Source organism: Colobus angolensis, unplaced genomic scaffold, assembly GCF_000951035.1.
Source record: "Colobus angolensis palliatus isolate OR3802 unplaced genomic scaffold, Cang.pa_1.0 Scaffold13, whole genome shotgun sequence".
Taxonomy (NCBI): Eukaryota; Metazoa; Chordata; class Mammalia; order Primates; family Cercopithecidae; genus Colobus; species Colobus angolensis.
The window spans coordinates 23,088,608-23,107,317 of record NW_012114252.1 but is presented as its reverse complement, the minus strand read 5'-3'; the positions used below and the strand labels follow the sequence as shown (position 1 = coordinate 23,107,317).

At 47.1% G+C, this 18,710-nt stretch overlaps 1 protein-coding gene across 1 annotated transcript in view; it reads right to left on the bottom strand.

Annotated features, from left to right (window-relative positions):
* Positions 1-18,489, bottom strand: part of ATP11A (ATPase, class VI, type 11A) — a 93,793-nt gene extending 75,304 nt beyond the window's left edge. The window contains exons 1-5 of the mRNA XM_011933952.1: positions 18,397-18,489; positions 16,550-17,094; positions 16,335-16,452; positions 15,377-15,499; positions 910-999 (exon numbers count right to left, since the gene is read on the bottom strand). Coding sequence (XP_011789342.1) covers positions 910-999; positions 15,377-15,499; positions 16,335-16,452; positions 16,550-17,094; positions 18,397-18,489 — 969 coding nt within the window. The remainder of the gene's footprint in view (positions 1-909; positions 1,000-15,376; positions 15,500-16,334; positions 16,453-16,549; positions 17,095-18,396) is intronic.
* Between the last annotated feature and the right edge of the window lie 221 nt (positions 18,490-18,710).

Below are 18,710 nucleotides of genomic sequence, written 5' to 3'. Positions count from 1 at the left end.
CAGTGTCACATTTTAATTACATGATTTGAATAATGTTGGAAAAATTTTAAAAGTCCTTCAATAGTATTTTGTATGATTTAGAAAAATTAGAGGGCTGTTCTTAAAACACACCTGGCACATTGCTCCCTAACTCATACCCCGAGACATTTTTTCCCTCTTTTTTTCTTTAAACTCTCTTTTCATGTGTACTGTCTTTGGAGTTTCTTTTTCTTTTCTTTTCTTTTCTCTTCTTTTTTTTTTTTTTTTTTTTTCTTTTTTTTTTGTATTTTTTTTGAGACAGAGTCTTGCTCTGTCTCCAGGCTGGAATGTAGAGGCACGATCTCAGCTCACTGCAACCTCCCACTCCTAGGTCCAAGCGATTCTCCTGCCTCAGTCTCCCGCCGAAGAGTTGGGACTACAGGCACACGCCACCATGCCCAGCTAATTTTCGTATTTTTAGTAGAGATGGGGTTTCGCCATGTTGGTCAGGATGGTCCCTATCTCTTGACCTCGTGATCCTCCCTGAGTGCTGGGATTACAGGCGTGAGCCACGGCGCCTGGCCTGGATTTTCTTTAGAACATCCACACACATTTATGAAGAGTAAAGTAAGTGGAACAATGCATAGCTTGGCTGTGAACTTGTCCAAAAGGTAACAAAGCTCTGACTTCCCCTCTGGTACTAGAAGGAAAGGGGCAGGAAAGGCAGTCACCAGCTTAAACCCAAAGTGGCGTTGTGTGTGCTAATTTAGTTTGTGTGGATCTCACAGAACCAACACGTTTTGTCCTTCCTTATGAAAATAAATCAATGAATCGTAGGTGAGGGGCACCATGCCCTTGCGCTTTCATCAGCCGTGTGGCAGTTACCTGAGAACAAAATGTTACTTATTTAGATTTATATTTGATGAGATGGAAAACAATGACCAGACTTACCTGCACCAGAAATATGATAAGGAAATAGAAGTTGGCTACTCTTCTGAATTGTTCAAATAAATTCTTGGGTATAAAGTTCCAAAATGTGTACTGCATAAAAGAAAAACAAACATCCATCACTTCAATCAGATTTTACTCTCATAGTGTTACTCTAGGCATAGTAAGTAGCACTGGATTTTACAGCACAAAATGTTTAGCTTTAGATATAAAACTCGTAATTCATAATTTAGAGTGTTTGTTGACAGCTAAGACGGTTGAAACCAAGTGTGTACTCTGAAACACGTATGTAAATTACCGAACTCCAAAGAATTCAAGATAAAACGCAAGGTAGCTCAACAACAGTTTGATTATTGAGATGTCTTTTATAAAATGTAAACCTGTGATCATTAACTCAACACATTAGCATTTTACTTCAGTAATTTCTGCATGATCTCTCCTCTGAGTGACAGCATGACAGGTGATGACAGCGTGACAGGCGATGGCAGCGAGCTGAATGGAAGCCTTCACCCAGCTCCAGGCAGCTTCTGAGGCAGAGGTGTTTCTTGTCCACAGCCCAGGCACAAGGGCTTTGAGGCCTCAGGGGGAAGGAGAGGAAAAGGAAGTGAAGGAGGGCAGGGAGGGGATGTCGGGGGAGTGAAGTGAAGGAGGGAAGGAGGGGAACGAGGGAAGGAGGGGAAGAAAGGAGGAAAAGGAGGGTAAGGAGGGCAGGGAGGGAAGGGAGGGGAAGGAGGGAAGGAGGGGAAAGAGGAGAAGGAAGGAGGAAAAGGAAGGAGGAAAAGGAGGGGAAGAAAGGAGGAAAAGGAGGAAAAGGAGGGGAAGGAGAGGAAGGAGGGGAAGGAAGAAGGAAAAGGAAGGGAAGGAGGGCATGGAGGGGAAGGAGGGCAGGGAGGGGAGGGAGGGCAGGGAGGGGAAGGAGGGAAGGAGGGGAAGAAGGGCAGTGAGGGGAAGGAGGAAAGGAGGGGAATGAGGGAAGGAGGGTAGGGAGGGGAAGGAGGGGAAGAAAGGAGGAAAGGGAGGGGAAGGAGGAAAAGGAAGGAGGAAAAGGAGGGGAAGGAAGGAGGAAAAGGAGGGGACAGAAGGAGGAAAAGGAGGGGACGGAAGGAGGAAAAGGAGGGGACGGAAGGAGGAAAAGGAGGGAAGGAGAGGAAGGAGGGGGACACCCAGTCACCACAGCCTCTCCTCTCCACACTTCTCTTTGCCTCTGTAGCAGTTTCATTCAACTTCTGTGTTGAAAACAATGTCCCAGATGTCACAAACCTTCACTGAGTTTGGAAATAGTTTCTAAAATTTCATCTGACATGTTTTTAGGCCATAATGAAGACAGTCTACCGAAACCTGAAGGAAGTCTCCCAGCCTGCGCTGCGGCCTCTGCCGTCTGTGTCTCTGCAACGGTGCTTACTTCAAAACCCCATTCCCAGGTGGGTTCTGGCTCCGGGAAGCCAGAAGTAGTTGTCAAATTCTCACACCAAGAACTTCTTGAATTCTAGGCTCATGAACATAAGTTATTTGCAATTCAATGTAACAACTAAAGCCTGGTATGGTCCTAAACTAACCAACATATTCTGAATTTGCTGTTTACAAATATTTCAGAGGAAATCCACGTGTGTCTTTTAAAACTTCTCTGCCTCAAGTTTCCAGTGGCTTAGAGAGTACACAAGGATTTTTCATTTTCTACTCTAATTCACATTTACAAAGTGATTTTATCTTTCATAACAAAGTTCCTTAATGAGGGTAAAAACCGAGTAGTGGTTTCCCCAAGTTCATGACAACTATGGCCGTATTTTTAGTTCCCTTCTCAGGAAAAGGGCAAGGGGTGCTCCAGGAGAGTCTCTAGAGTTTTAAAAAAGAAACTAACTTTCCAGGTCCTCCCTAGCTCATCCTGCCCTACCCATCCAAACACCCTTATTTTCCATGTGTTGTTTGATACCAGGTTTTTATCAGATATGTGTTTTGCGAATCTGTTCTCCCAGTCAGTGGCTCACATTTTAATTTTCTTAACTGTATTTTGCAAAGCATAAGTTTTCAATCTTCATGAAGTCCAACTTACCAATTTTCCTTTCATGAAGAGTGTTTCTGGTGTTACATCCAAAAATCTGTTGCCAAACCCAAGGTCACCTAGACTTTCTCCTACATTTCTATGAGTTTCACTGTTATACATTTTACATTTAGGTCTATGACTCATTTTGAGTTAATTTTCTTGAACTGTGTGTGATCACTGTCTATAGTCACAGTTGCTGGTTGTTTTTTTGTTTGTTGTTTGTTTTTTTTTTTTTTTTGCATGTCGTTTTTCTAGAACTATCTGTTGAAAAGAAATAGTGCTTTTCTGTCTGCCCTGAATTGCCTTTGCTCCTTTGTCAAAGATGGGTTGACTCTCTGGGTGGACGGGTTGACTCTCTGGGTGGATGGGTTGACTCTCTGGGTGGATGGGTTGACTAGGTGGATGGGTTGACTATCTGGGTGGACGGGTTGACTATCTGGGTGGACGGGTTGACTCCCTGGGTTGACTCTCTGGGTGGACGGGTTGACTCTCTGGGTGGATGGGTTGACTATCTGGGTGGATGGGTTGACTCTCTGGGTGGATGGGTTGACTCTCTGGGTGGACGGGTTGACTCTCTGGGTGGATGGGTTGACTCTCTGGGTTGATGGGTTGACTAGGTGGATGGGTTGACTATCTGGGTGGATGGGTTGACTCTCTGGGTGGACAGGTTGACTCTCTGGGTGGACGGGTTGACTCTCTGGGTGGTTGACTATCTGGGTGGATGGGTTGACTCTCTGGGTTGATGGGTTGACTAGGTGGATGGGTTGACTCTCTGGGTTGACTCTCTGGGTGGACGGGTTGACTCTCTGGGTGGACGGGTTGACTCTCTGGGTGGACGGGTTGACTATCTGGGTGGATGGGTTGACTAGGTGGATGGGTTGACTATCTGGGTGGATGGGTTGACTATCTGGGTGGATTTACTAGGTAGGTCAACTCCCAGGCTCTCTACGATGTTTCATTGATCTATTTGTCTACTCTTACAGCAACACCACACTGTCTGGATTACTACAGCTTTACAGTAAGTCCTAAAGTTGGCTAGTGTCAGTTCTCCAACTTGGTCCTTCAATACTGCGAGGCTATTCTGGGTCTTTTGCCTTTTCACATAAATGTAGAATCAGTTTGTTGGTAGCTACAAAGTAACTTGCTGGGAATTTGATTAGGATTGTATTGAATCTACAGGTCAAAGTGGGAAGAACTGACATCTAAAAAACACGGAGTTTTCCCATCCATGAAGATGGAACATCTCTCCATTGACTTCAATCTTCTTTGATTTCACTACAGTTTTGTCGTTTTCCTTACCTAGACCTTGTACGTATCCTGTTAGATTTACACCTATGTAATTTGGCGGGTGGGGAGATAAATGTAAATAGTGTTGAGTTTTAAATTTCAAATTCCAACTGTTCATTGCTGGGGTATAGGAAAGTGATTAATTTTTGAATCCTGCAACCATGCTATAATCGCCTCTAACATCCAGAAGTTTTCTTGTTATTGTTGGTTCTCTGGGATTTTCTGCATGGGCAATCGTATCACTTGTGAACAAAGACAGTCTTATTCCTTCCTTCCCAATCTGTATGTCTTTTATTCTCATTTCTACTCTTACTGTATTAGCTAGGATTTCCAGTACAACACTGAATAGGAACAGTGATGAGGGATTCCTTGCCTTTTTTCCAGTCTTAGGGTGAAATCATCTAGTTTTTCACCATTAAGTATGATGTTAGCTACAGAACTTTTTGTAGATGCTCTTTACGAAGCTGAGGAAATTCCCCTCTGTTCTTAGTTTGCCGCAATACGTGAGTGAGTACTGAACTTTGTCAAATTCTTTTACTGCACCTATTGAAAAAATCATGTAAGTTTTCTTTTTTAGCCTGTAAATATTATGGGTTATATTAGTCGATTTTCAAATGTTGGATTAGCCTTGCATACCTAGGATAAACCCACTTGGTCATGATGAGGAAAGAGAGAGACCCTCTCATAGTGTTTCATATTGTTTTATACTCAGTATGTGTTTTAAGAAAAAAACAAGGAAAGAAAACCAAAGACAGGCAGCCTGCTGCCAGGCCTGAAACCAGGCCTGGGCCAGCCTGGCCTAAACCCAGTAGTTAAAAATCAACTCATAACTTAGAAACCGATATTATTCATAGATTCCAGACATTGTATAGAAGAACACTGTGAAACTCCCTGCCCTGTTCTGTTTCACTCTGACCACTGGTGTATGCAGCCCCTGTCACGTACCCCCTGCTTGCTCAAATCAATCACGACCCTTTCATGTGAAATCTTTAGTGTTATGAGCCCTTAAAAGGGACAGAAGCCGCACGTGGTGGCTCAAGCCTGTAATCCCAGCACTTTGGGAAGCTGAGATGGGCAGATCACGAGGTCAGGAGATCGAGAACATCCTGGCTGACACGGTGAAACCCCGTCTCTACTAAAAAATATAAAACACTAGTCGGGTGAGGTGGTGGCGCCTGTAGTCCCAGTTACTCTGGAGGCTGAGGCAGGAGAATGGGGTAAACCCCGGAGGCAGAGCTTGCAGTGAGCTGAGATCCGGCCACTGCACTCCAGCGAGACTCTATCCCCCCCCCAAAAAGGGACAGAAATTGTGCACTCGGGGAGCTCGAATTTTAAGGCAGTAGCTTGCGGATGCTCCCAGCTGAATAAAGCCCTTCCTTCTACAACTCAGTGTCTGAGAGATTTTGTCTGTGGCTCGTCCTGCTACAATGGTGTATAGTTCTTCTTATACATTGTTGAATTCGATTTGCTAATATTTTATCGAGAATCGCTGCTTCTATGTTCATGAGAAATACTGGTCTGTGATATCATCTTTCCGGAATATCTTTTTCTAGTTTTGGTTTTAGGGTAATGCTGGCCTCATAGAATGAATTAGAAAGTGTTCCTTCTGCTTCTATTACCTGGAAGAGATTGTAAAAAATAGATTTTTTTTTTTTTTCCCTGAAACGTTTGATAGAATTCACCAGTGAAAACATCTGAGCCTTGTGCTTTCCGTTTTGGAAGATTATTGATTATTGATTCCATTTCTTTAATTGATGTAGGCCCACCCGGATTATCTTTCTCCTTGTTTGAGTTTTGGTAGACAGTGTTTTCAAGAAACTTGTCAATTTTATCTAAGTTATCAAGTTTATGGGTGTAGGGCTGTTCATAATATTCCTTTTAATCTTTTTATTAGCTATGTCACCTGTAGTAATGCCCCTTTTTTATTTCTGATGTTTGGAATTTGTGTCTCTCTTCTTTTTCCCTTGTTTAGCCTGGTAAAAGGTTTATCAATTTTATTGATTTTTTTTCAAAGAACCAGCTTTTGATGGTTTTTTCTGATTTCCTGTTTTCAATTTAATTTCTGTTCTAATTATTATTAGTTTAAGTTTCCTAACGTTGAAGCTTGTTGATTTTGGATCTTTCTTCTTTTCCAATCTGTGTAGTCAATACTACAAATTTCCCTCTAAGCACTGCTTTTCCTGCATCTCACAAGATTTGGTAAGTTATATTTTAATTTTTGTTTAGCTTAAAATATTTTTATGCCTCTTGAGACTTCTTTGATTCATGTGTTATTTAGTAGTGTTTTGTTTAATCTCCAAATACTTTGGGATTTTCCAGTTAACTTTGTGATTTATTTATTTCTAGTTTAATTCTACTGTGGTCTGCCAGTGTCTTGATCTTGGACTTCCCAGACTCTAGAACTGTGGGGAAATCAATGTGTCTTCTGTATAAATTACCTAGTCTGTGGTATTCTGTTGTAACAGCACAAAAAACTCACACTTTAGTGCTCTGTTCTTTTCCTAAGTAGACCTGAATTTCTGACCTATATAATTTTCCTTCTTTCTGAAGAACTTCTTTTAACATTTCTTGCAAGGGAGGTCTACTGGCAATGAATTTCCTCAATTTTTGTTTGTCTGAAAAAGTCCCTATTTCTCCTTCATGTAAGAAGGATAATTTTATGAGCTACAGAATTCTGGGTTGGTGGCTTTTTCTTTTAACACTTTAAATATTTTACATTATTCTTTTCTTCTTTAGATGGGTTCTAGAAGAAAGTTTGATGTAATTCTTACCCTTGTTTCTCAGCAGGTAAAATGTTCTTTTCCTCTGGCTTCTTCGAAGATTTTTTCTGAGTCTAATTTTCTGTAATTTAAATGTGATATGTCTAGGTGTACCCTTTTTTAAAAAATTATTCTGCTTTTGTATTTATCTCTGAGCTTCCTTTATCTGTAGTTTGGCATCTGTAATTTTGGAAACGTCTCGGCCACTTTTACTGAAGATACTTCTCTCTTCTTTTGTTTTTTTCATTACACACATATGTTTTACCTTTTTTTTTTTTTTTGTGAGATGGAGTTTTCACTCTTGCTGCCCAGGGTGGAGTGCAGTGGTGCAATCTTGGCTCACTGCAACCTCTGCCTCCTGGGTTTACGGGATACTTGTGCCTCAGTCTCCCAAGTAGCTGGGATTACAGGCACCCGCCACCACACCTGGCTAATTTTTTAAATTTTTTTTTTATTTGTTGTATTTTCAGTAAAGACGGGGTTTCACCATGTTGGCCAGGCTTGTCTCAAACTTCTGACTTCAGGTGATCTGCCCACCTTAGCCTCCCAAAGTGCTGGGATTACAGGTGTGAGCCACCATGCCTGGCTTGCTCCACCTTTTGTAATTGTTCACAGTTCTGTTCTGTTTCTTCATTCTTTTTTCCTCTTTGCTCTTCAGTTTGGAAAGTTTCTGCAGACATGTCTCAAGGTCACGGGTCCTTTGCACAACACGTCAGTCTCTGTGCAGCCTGTGTTATAAATCCCCCATGTGGCTAACCCAGGGGGATAATTCTGTGGGCATGTCTCAAGCTCACAGGTGCTCTGACACCACGTCAATCTCTGTACAGTCTGTATAAATCCCCGATGTGGCTAGGGCAGGCGTATGACTCTATGGACATGTCTCAAGGTCACGGGTCCTTTGACACCGCGTCAATCTCCGTACAGTGTGTATTATAAATCCCCGAAGGAGGCCAGGTGTATGAGTTTCTTATGCTACTATAACAAATTCCACTTTGTGACTTAAAACAATGCAAATGTATTATCGTACTGTTCTGGAGGTCAGAAGTTTGCAATGTGTTTCATTGGGTTAAAACTGAAGTATCAGCAGGGCTGGTTCTTTCCTGCAGGCTCCAGGGAGAAACTTTTCTTGCCTTTTCCTGGTTCCTGCAGAGGCTGCCTGCATCCGTTGGTCCCCTTCAACCTCTGAAGCCAGCTGTGGCTTGGACGGTCTCTGTTCTGCCTCCCTCTTCCACTTACAGGCGCCTCGGTGGTTACTTTTGGCCCGCATGAGTAGTTCTATAATCACTTCCCTATTTCAGCGTCAGCTGTTTGGCAATCGGGATTCCGGGCCACGGACACTGACACAGGCAGAGGCTCTGGGGATCAGGATGTGGACCTCTGTGGGAGGCTAGCCTTCTGCCTGCCACACTAGGTTTTCTTCATGTGAAGGCAACAAATCGAGAACCAAAAGGCAAGAGCTCTGGACGGAAAAGCAGCCATACAAACTGAGACGGAGTAGAGAACACATGGCTGGCTCTTCACTCCTTTTGCTTCTCATTCAGGAAAAAAAGCAAACAAAAACTCCAGATTGCCAATAAAAGTATAGGGACTTTCTTCCTTTACAAATTGAGAATTTGCTAACCCCACCTCAAGATAATTTAGTTATTCTATGAAATTCTGAAAATATTTACTCTTTAGCATACTACGAAACACACAGACTTCAGAGTCAGTGTCAGTCCCCACCTTCGATCCCGGCCCTGCCATTTAAAAACCATGTAAACTTCAGCAAATTATTTAATGATTCTGAGCTCTAGTTTTCTTGTCTATACAACTTGGCAAACATTATACATGTGATAGGTCTTTTTAAATATTTGAGAAAGATATATTTTCTCTCAAATGGGCCATAATGAAAAAGTCAGTTACTGTCCATTAACTTTTAAAGGGACACATTAAAGAAATAGCTTAGCCCACTCATGTGAGGCCAGTCTTACTTTCCAGCACCCAAGTCAACAAACTTATTATAATTAAACATTTCCACAAATTTCTATAATACATCACTCAGTAACAAAGTCACATTAATGAAAAAAGAGTCTACTTAAAATTCCACCTTTCATTTACTGAAGTACTTTCAGGTGAAAAGTTCACGCTGTCCAGGATCCCTTCCAAAAGACCCTTGGAACTCCAGTGACGGTGCAGGTGCGACAGGCTGGCCACAGGCCAGGAACTGTGGCAGTGGAGATGAGCCACAGAGATTCACAATGCTCCTCTCTATGGTTTTGAAAGTTCCCGTGTTATACAAGGAAGTTTTGGTCATATTTATGAGATAAAACATGATCTGCAATCCTTTCAAACATGCAGATCAACTTCCATCAAGCCTGGAAGGCTGTGCAAACTCATGGTCTTGCCATAATTTTTTTTTGTTTTTGAGATGAAGTCTCACTCTGTCACCCAGGATGGAGTGCAGTGGGGCCATCTTGGCTCACTGCAACCTCCACCTCCCAGGTTCAAGGGATTCCTGTGCCTCAGCCTCCCGAGTAGCTGGCACTGCAGGTGTCCCCCATGATGCCCGGCTAATTTTTGTATTTTTAGTAGAGACAGGATTTCACCATGTTGCCCAGGCTGATCTTGAACTCTTGACTTCAGGTAATCCACCTGCCTCAGCCTCTCAAAGTGCTGGAATTACAGGCATGAGCCACTGTGCCTGACCTGGACTTGCCATATTTGAATGTTACTGTACAGCTTTGGAATTTGAAACCACCTGCACAATTGGTTTTATTCTTTTCTTTTCTTGAGACAGGGTCTTACTCTGACTGTCACCCAGGCTGGAGTGTGTTGGCACAATCTCACCTCACTGCAACCTCTGCCTCCCAGGTTCAAGTGATTCTCCTGCCTCAACCTCCCGAGTAGCTGGGACTACAGGTGCCCGCCACCATGCCCAGCTAATTTTTGTATTTTTTGGTAGAGACAGGGTTTCACCATGTTGGCCAGGCTGGTCTAGAACTCCTGACCTGTGATCAACCCACCTCGGCCTCCCAAAGTCCTGGGATTACAGGTGTAAGCCACTGCGCCTGGCCTCAATTGCTTTACTCTCGTGTGGCACTGAGGGCTGCAGCCGAGCCCCATGATGCTGTGTAATCTCTGCGTTTCACAGAGTAAGTTATTACTGCTGACCATTACTATTGTCAAAAGGAGGGTTATTAATTCCTGGTGACGTCTAACAAGAAAAGTGAAATCCCAATGAACTCATTTAAATGGTCATAACGACACTGATACAGCAGTACCATCTGGATAAAATAAACTAAAATGAGCATTGTATTCCACACATCAGAGCGAGAAAGCTGACAAGGGTGGTCCGTTATCCTTTGCTCATCGTTGTTGAATTGTAGAAACAGAAATACTTGCCCGGGAACACAATGTAATGTGACGCTGGGCCCTTCGACTGGGATACAATCAGTAGATGTCCCCAGTCCTGGGAACTCCTGGCATGAAAACGCCACAGTATGGAACCAAGTGGTTTTCCTCCTACAGGAGATCTGGGAAAACTGAGTGGCCCTCGGCACCTCTCTTCACCTCCAAAGACGCCATGCGTTTTGCTGAATGACACGGGACAGTCATTCTTTTCATTTCTCACTTGTACGACAGACACCACAGCCAGAGTCCACGACTGCCCTGGCTCTGATTTTGGCCCTGAGCTGGAACGTCTCACTCGTGTCTGAGCCTCACGCTTCTGCCTGCCTCCTGTCCCTTGGGAAGTCAGTCTCTGGTTTTGTGTTAACAGCAGTGTTGTATGCAGACAGGGAAGAGCATGGCCTCACCTGGTCTGCCTCTGGCCTCTGGCCACGAGACAAATCCGGGCACTGTCCTCTGCCAGCAGCCCGGGCGCCCGCAGGAGCCCCTGAAAGCTGTCTGAAGCCTCAGCTAGTGTTTACCTGAACACAGCTCCAGCACCGCAGGGCCCACCTGACATTCCTGAAAATGACGGGGACACCGAACACCCATCTGCTTGGGACAACAAGCCACTTGCATGGAAATGAGGTCACTCTTTCATTTGGGAGGCAGGGATGCAAAACACAGAAAATTATGCCAGGATGGTGGATTACTGATGCTGGAAATTCGTGAGCACCCAGAGGGGCTGTTAAGAAAAGTGCCCCTGGACAGGCGCGGTGGCTCACGCCTGTAAACCCAGCACTTCGGGAGGCCAAGGTGAGCAAATCACCTGAGGTCAGGAGTTCAAGACTAGACTGGCCAACAATGGCAAAGCCCCATCTCTGCTAAAAATATAAAAATCAGCTGGGTGTGGTGATGGGCGCCTCTAGTTCCAGCTACTCGGGAGGCTGAGGCAGGAGAATCACTTGAACCAGGAAGTAGAGGTTGCAGTGAGGCAGGATCGTGGCACGGTACTCCAGCCTGGGTGCAGAGAGAGACTCTGTCTCAAAACAAAAACAAAAACAAAACAAAACAAAAGAAAAGGTCCCCGGCTCTGAGGAAGGAAGTCCTAGCCCAGTGCCAGACTACAGGGGTTACGGACTAGTCTATCCTCTTCTGCGGCCTCCGACACACGACTGAGCTCTAAGCCTCAGCCTCTTCATGAATATGCCGGGAATAATCAGTATTGGGGGTTCACAGGGGTGTTTAGAAGTTACATGATATAATAAAACACGGAAATCATTTATGCAAATATAAGTCACGAAAACACTGGCTATACCTATGAACTGCAGAGGGAATTCTTCCTCCCCAGTTGCCAGAAGGGATTCAGTTTTCTTGAAGGCATGGAGGGACAGCATAGGCTAAGCCAAGATTTAATTCTGTAGCCTCCTGCGGGCAAAGCAGGGAACCACGTGAATTCTGCACCCTGAAGTACAAGTCTGGAAAGGGAGGCACGCAGGGATCCATCACTTGCTGGAGTTCAGGATTCCCCAAGTGGGGAGTGCAAGCAGGCCTGGGGGAGCTCTGCACAGCACCAGAAGCAGGGAACGGGGCGTGCTGGGCTGTCATTTCGGGTTTCTGACACTGCCCAAAGTCTCTCCCCAAGAAGGAAATGGAATTCTATCAATCACCGATCACCAGTAACTGCAGTTCCATCAAACAGATGAGAAGTAAAAAATAATCCGACGGCATTTTCATCTCGTTACAACTTCCTCCATGACAAAGGCTTTCATCCTTTGATTTCATAAAAGCAAACTTGCTGAGAACAAGCCTCTGTGGTTCTCAAAAAGTCTTAACTACTAGCATTTCTTTCTTCTAGGTAGAAATCATTTCCTCCCCGAGCCCAAGAAAATACAGATACACTGGCACAACTGTATTCTCCAAAATCAGCCATAAACGTATGTTTTACAAATTAGACAGCATTTTTTCACACATCCTGAGCTGTTAAATTAAGACAATTATGAGTCCTCAAGTCCAGGCTCCAGAATTCCACTTTGGTTTATCTGGATCAAGGTTACCGTCAGGCCCGCCACCTGCCTAGATTCCAGACTCCAGCCTTTCTGAGGCCTTTCCTTCCTGAGTTCTATTAGCAAAAGAGGTTCTGCCAGACGTAATTTTCCCCTGAAATTACACAACCGTATCCACTTGAAGCTAAGACTAAGCCGCTAATCCCACCTCTGTGAAGAGCGAAGATCTCAATGCATGGGTGGATTTGAGAGCACAGCCCCCTTCTGTCCTTGGAGGCTGAGATGAAAGGCGCCCAAGTGCTCTCCCGGCCCCGCCGCGCCCTCCACCTGCGCTCAGATGGCGCTCCTGAGAGCCTGTTGACCCCGGTCTGTGTGTTCCTGAGTGAGGGCTTCCTGGTAGGAAGGAGCCTACGGCTTCTAAAAGGCCCTGAAAACCAGCAATAAGCCCACAAAACCCATCCTGACAACCCAGCCACCGCAGGGCTTCCCGGATCAGAAACCGAAGAGGCCTCCAGGGGCTCCAGTTCCACAGGGAGCAGCAGAGCAGGGGGAAGGGCCCAGACGAGGGGGAGAGAGGGTAGCACAGAGCCTGGGAGCAGGGCCGGGAGGCGTGAAGCCACCGAGGCCACTGCCTGCAGGGATGTTCGAAACAGACAGTAGGGAAATGACAAAACTTGAATGATACAGCAAAGGGGTCAGGAGTGGGAGGCAGAAATCGCCATGCTCTGTCATCTCCTCCAAAACCGCCATGGGCAATCACAGGAAGCAGTTTCCAGCCAGCGCCTGCCAGGCGGACCAGGACCCTCCTCCAATGCCTGGATCAAGCTCTGCTGCTGCTGCTGGTTTCTTCCCTGCGGCCCCACACAGCACCCTCATCTGCAGGTAGAACTAGGCATGTGGGGCTGTCGGGCGAGCTCTGCCCCAGGAATGGAGAAGCCAGCTCCCAGGAGGTGGGCTGGGTGATGCCTTCACAGCCCCCATCCAGCTCAGATGAGCCCCGCTGTGCAGGGGGGGCCACGGTTCCACACACCCATCACCCATATCCTGGAATCCCGTCCTACAAGTCCACAGTGGCACCACATGAGGACACCTGGGTGCTCCCTGCCTCTCTGTACCTCTGGGCCGTGCAGGCTGAGTTCTAAGAAGTATGTCTGGGATCTGTTTTGGGCTGGAGGGTGGGTGAAGTACATACTAGCTTGGAAACTACCTTCAGTGAGCTCCGCCTGAGACTGTGTCGACTTTAAAACTTTATAAATATCACCACTGCAGAGACAGTATTTTGGATGTGATTTCTCATCAGTACATTTCTCCTTCCATGAATCATGCCTGGGAAACCACCCACAGCACTTATCTGGTTGGGACTTTGTTTTTCAGCATTTGTATGTCCTGTTTCTAGAGGTTAAAGCTATTAAAATTTTTTTGTAATCCTATAGTTACAAATTAAATAATCCCATAAAAATGCTTTAAAAAGGTGACCTTTTCTGTTGTAAAATATTCTTCAAAAATGTGCAACTCTTCAAGAGCACATAAATAATTAAGAACCACAGGGGGCTACATGCCAGGACACTTGGTGTGGATTAAGCAGATCTCCACAGGGGTCTACACATCAGGACACCCAGTGTGAATTAAGTAGGTCTACACAGGGGTCTATACATCAGGACACGCTGTGTGAATTAAGTAGGTCTACATAGGAGTCTACACGTCAGGACGCTGGGTGTGAATTAAGTAGGTCTCCACAGGGGTCTACAGGTCAGGATGCCCGTTGTCACTTAAGTAGGTCTACACAGGGGTCTGTACGTCAGGACACCCGGTGTGAATTAAGTAGGTCTACACAGAAGTCTACACGTCATGACACCTGGTGTGAATTAAGTAGGTCTACACAGTGGTCTACACGTCAGGATGTCTGGTGTGAATTAAGTAGGTCTACACAGTGGTCTACACGTCAGGATGTCTGGTGTGAATTAAGTAGGTCTACACAGTGGTCTACACGTCAGGATGTCTGGTGTGATTTAAGTAGGTCTACACAGCGGTCTACACGTCAGGATGCCTGGTGTGAATTAAGTAGGTCTACCACAGGGGTCTATACATCAGGATGCCCAGTGTGGAATTAAGTAGTTCCCCATAGCGGTTTACACATCAGGACACCCAGTGTGAATTACGTAGGTCTCCACAGGGGTCTACACGTCAGGACGCCCAGGGTGAATTAAGTGCACTTGCATGTGAGGACACACGTGTGAATTGTGGGCTGCCACACGCGTCCCCGTGTGCAGCTCGGCCATGCGTGTGCCTGTGTTCGGCTCATCCATTTTGAAGGACAATGAAGATAAACGGAGTCTGAACACAGGCACACGTGTTCCACATTATCTGGAAAGCACAGTTTACCCCGTGTTTAACGGCGGCAGCTAAATTTCCACCCTATTCTTAAGACCCGTTTCCAGGTCACTCTCTGAACATGGGAAAGGTGTATGCACTTCCACACTCCCGTCCGTGGAGAGAAACATGCTTTGTTTAGACGGCGGCACTCTGCTCACGCTTCCTACGCTTTGCCTGGGCCGCAACTCCTGAACAAGCTCAAAGACCTCCCGGGTTCTGTGTCCGGCCTGCGTTTGTTGGCTCTTTCTCCAGGGTGGCTGGTATCGTTTCTACCTTACCGGTGCTGAGACTCTGGCCAGGGTGGCCCACGACAAGCATACGGCCAGACGCCTCAGAAGTGGGAGCTGGGTGGGGTTTGGATCCTGGACTTCAGAACTGCGCTGCCTGTGTGACATAGTCGCCCAAGAGTGGAGACACTGCGCTGTGAGCCCTGGCCAGGTGGAAAGCCTTCTGTGGGTGGTCACCGGGAGGGAGAGTGCGGCACCCTTCGTGAGGTCCTGATCCGAAGCCTTTGCTGGGGGTGGCTGGTGGCCATGACAGCAGGGCCAGGAGCAGAGCTGGTCTTTGAAACCGAGAAGCACTAACACCCCCCGGCAACTGCTTTTTGGACACATTATGGACACTCAGACCCGAGTTACCTTGGATGAGACGATCCTGTTGTCTGGGTATCTCTGTGGGATGTAGGCCTCTGCGCCCGGAGGTGGCTCCCTGTGTCCCACGTAGATGGTCCTGCTGTCCACCCAATTCTCTTCTCCTGCACACTGCGGAAAGGAGAGTAGTATTAGGCGGCTGCCTCAGAACCCGCATCAAAGGCTCTTGCCCAGAGTGTCGCCCTGAGGCACGTTCATCGGAACAGAGACTTGTACCTGCTGCTGACAGCATTGTTCAGGGCTGCGGGGAGACCTGGGCCCCAGCACCCAGGACCGAGCCACCCTGTCTTACGCAGCCCTCCTGGGCCAAGGTCTTCTGTGAGCACCAGGAGGGTCTGCGCTCCTGTGAGAGCCACACAGTGAACTCCAAAGTTGACTGCCAGTGGCAACAGCTCAGGGCGTGCACACAAGAACAGAATGCACGGCCAAACCGTGAGGCTTCCAAAACAGAAGAGACCGTGATGCTGCAAGAGGTCTTTAATGGCAGAAGAAAGAAAAACTATGATATTGGGGTAGAAGGCAGGACTCGACTCCAGGGGTGGGGCTTGGACACCGGACCAGACTGAGGACTAGTGAAAACAGGGCTGGGGCAGAGGCAGCTTTCCATAAGACACGCCCGCCCGCAGTATGCCTGTCGGTTTAGCATTGCCATGGCAACAGCCAGGAGCTGCCGCCCCTTTCCATGGCAATGACCTGATTGCCTGGAAGTCACATCCTTCTAGAAATTTCTGCAAAAACCACCCCTTCATCTGCATGCAATTAAACCTGCCCTGAGCTACTCCTCTCTGCCTATGGGGCAGTGCCGCTCTGCAAGGGCAGTCAGGGAGCTGTAGCCCTGCCTCTTCAATCAAGCTGTTTTCCTCCCCCTCCTGCTTCTGCTTGCCCTTGAATTCTTTCCTGGGGAAAGCCAAGAACCCTCCAGGTTCCTGCCCCCCTGCGGGGTCACCGGCCCTGCATCTGCACATGTAGAAGAGTCACTCAGCCCGCCCGGTGTCTGCTCAGGGACAGGCAGGCTCTCCTGCAAAGACGCCTTGGGCCTGACCATCTCTGTACTACTCAGAACACTGTGTTTGGAGGAGTCAAGGAAACAGCTCTGACAAGAAATATTTCAGCAATACTCAGGCGGGCCATTTGATGTCAGCAGGAAAACCACAAACATACCTGAGCTCGTCATGAGAAATCCAAATGCCACATCTGAAGACGCAGCCCTGGCCATGGCCCCAGCCCACCTCAGAATGCACGGCCCCAGCACATGGCCCCGGACCCACCTCAGAACACATGGTCCTGGTACATGGCCCCAGGCCCGCCTCAGAATACGTGGCCTTAGCATGTGGCTCTCGTCCCATGCCCCACTTCTCTGAAGGAACTGCAAGCCTTTCTGGGGCATGAGAAACACAGCTGAAGAGGAGACGGAAGCCTCCTCTGCGAAGGGAACGCTGGTGCGATGGGACAGGAAGGATGAGTGGGCACTGCCGTCGAAGGGCTGACGGTTGGCTGCTGGGCCACTCCTCGCCGCGGGTATGGGGACAGTTTCCCACTGGGCTTCTCATCGATGAGGGGGATGCCCACACTTTCTCAGGGTCATGGAGCACGAAATGAGGCAACAGGAACACAACATGGCCAGGGGCCTGGCCCAGCACAGATGCCTGTGAACGCTCGGGGTGACTCCTCTCTGTGTGGGCTGCCCCTTGGTGCTTCAGGGAACTCTTGTTTTTTAAAGCCAAAAAAGGCAGGCAAGGCCTGAACAGTCTGGAGTCCCTGTCTGCGTGGTGCTCTTGCTTATAAACCTCACGCTGGCTGTTTTTGGTCTTGTTTATGTCATCAGCTCCTCTGCTCCTCTAACGTCCTTTCAGAGGAAGCTTTTCCACACTGTCCCACCCAGAACGTCCCGGACAGGAGCTGTGTGAATGTCCGCACATTTGCTGTAATAAAGTCCATTGGCAGGTAATTCACTTCCAATTTCTTTTATTAGGACTCAGCTTTGCAGAACAGTCTAAGTAAAGGAAAGAGATCACAGCAGTCCCTGTGTGCCCCAACTGTGTTTTCAGAGATGGTTGGCTGAGACTATGAGCCAGCATTTCCACGGGGAGCCAAGGCTTCCACGCTCCTGGGGACAGATGTACACAAGGCAGCACCCGGCCAGTGAGGAGCACTCCACCCTCAAATGAGCCAGAGGCAGTTTTCCTCGGCGCGACCTTGGGTTGTGGCCTCCCCGCGAGCCTGCTGGCCATGCAGTAACTGTCATCCCAGACTCAAAGCCAGGTGGGCAGCGCAGCCCCACTGCCCTGACCACGCCACAATCTGGCTGCCCCTCCCCACAAGGACAGGCCCTCCTCCTCCGAGACTGGGTCTCCCTGCCTACCGGGGACCTTCCCAGCTGCCTCTATTTTGTGGTGAAGTCAACAAACCTAAGGGATGCAGGGATGCGGACTTCAAAAGCATCTTAAGAGCTTTGTAAATAAACTGCTGCCTACAAAGGCTAAGAAAAGTCCCTGGCTCCTTTGTTTTCTCAGAACATAGCCAAACAGATGCTTCTCATTCTCGTGGAATCAGGAAATTGCACTGAATGAGAATATAAGTGAACCAGAAAAAGAGAGAAAAGCATACAGGTATCTTTTAATACAAAAGTGAAAATCCTAGAAACTTTCTTCTAAGCTTCAAAGACAGCAACTGAATTTCAGGAGTGGCCACGAGCCCAGACACTGGCTCTGAAAGCTGAACGCTTTCCTGGAGCCATGTGGCATCGCCCACGCCACGGCAAGCTCACGCTGCCCGGACACTTCCAGCCAGCAACAAAGGCACCCTGTCTCATGGAGGCACGATCAGGATGAATGGATGAAGTCCACTCCATCTTCTCAACAGTGCCGAGCAGACGTTTATTGTTAAAGAATTACATCAAAAACAACTCAAATACAGCCCAACAGCGTAGTGGCGTTTACACCGACACAAGTAGGAATGACTATTTTTGTCTGTGCCATGACATCACAAAGTAAGCTGCCTGCCAATACGCAGTGGGCCTTGCCTGGCCAGTGGGCTACTTGCCTGACAGCCTTGTCAGCGTCACAGATACCACACTGGATGAGGAAAGGACCTAAGGCCATGAGGTCACTCGGACGGCCTCACCCAGGGCATCAGGAAGGTCGGAAATCTAAGCGTCTCTTCGGGTTCACACTTCAAACCAAAGGGAGCTCTTTGTGTTGTATTCTCCACAAATATTCACATTTTTTTTTCAAAGTGAAAGCAAGTTTATTACAAAACCAAACAAATAAAAGAACGGCTACTCCACAGACAGAGCAGCCCACAAAAAAGTTCAAATTCTAGG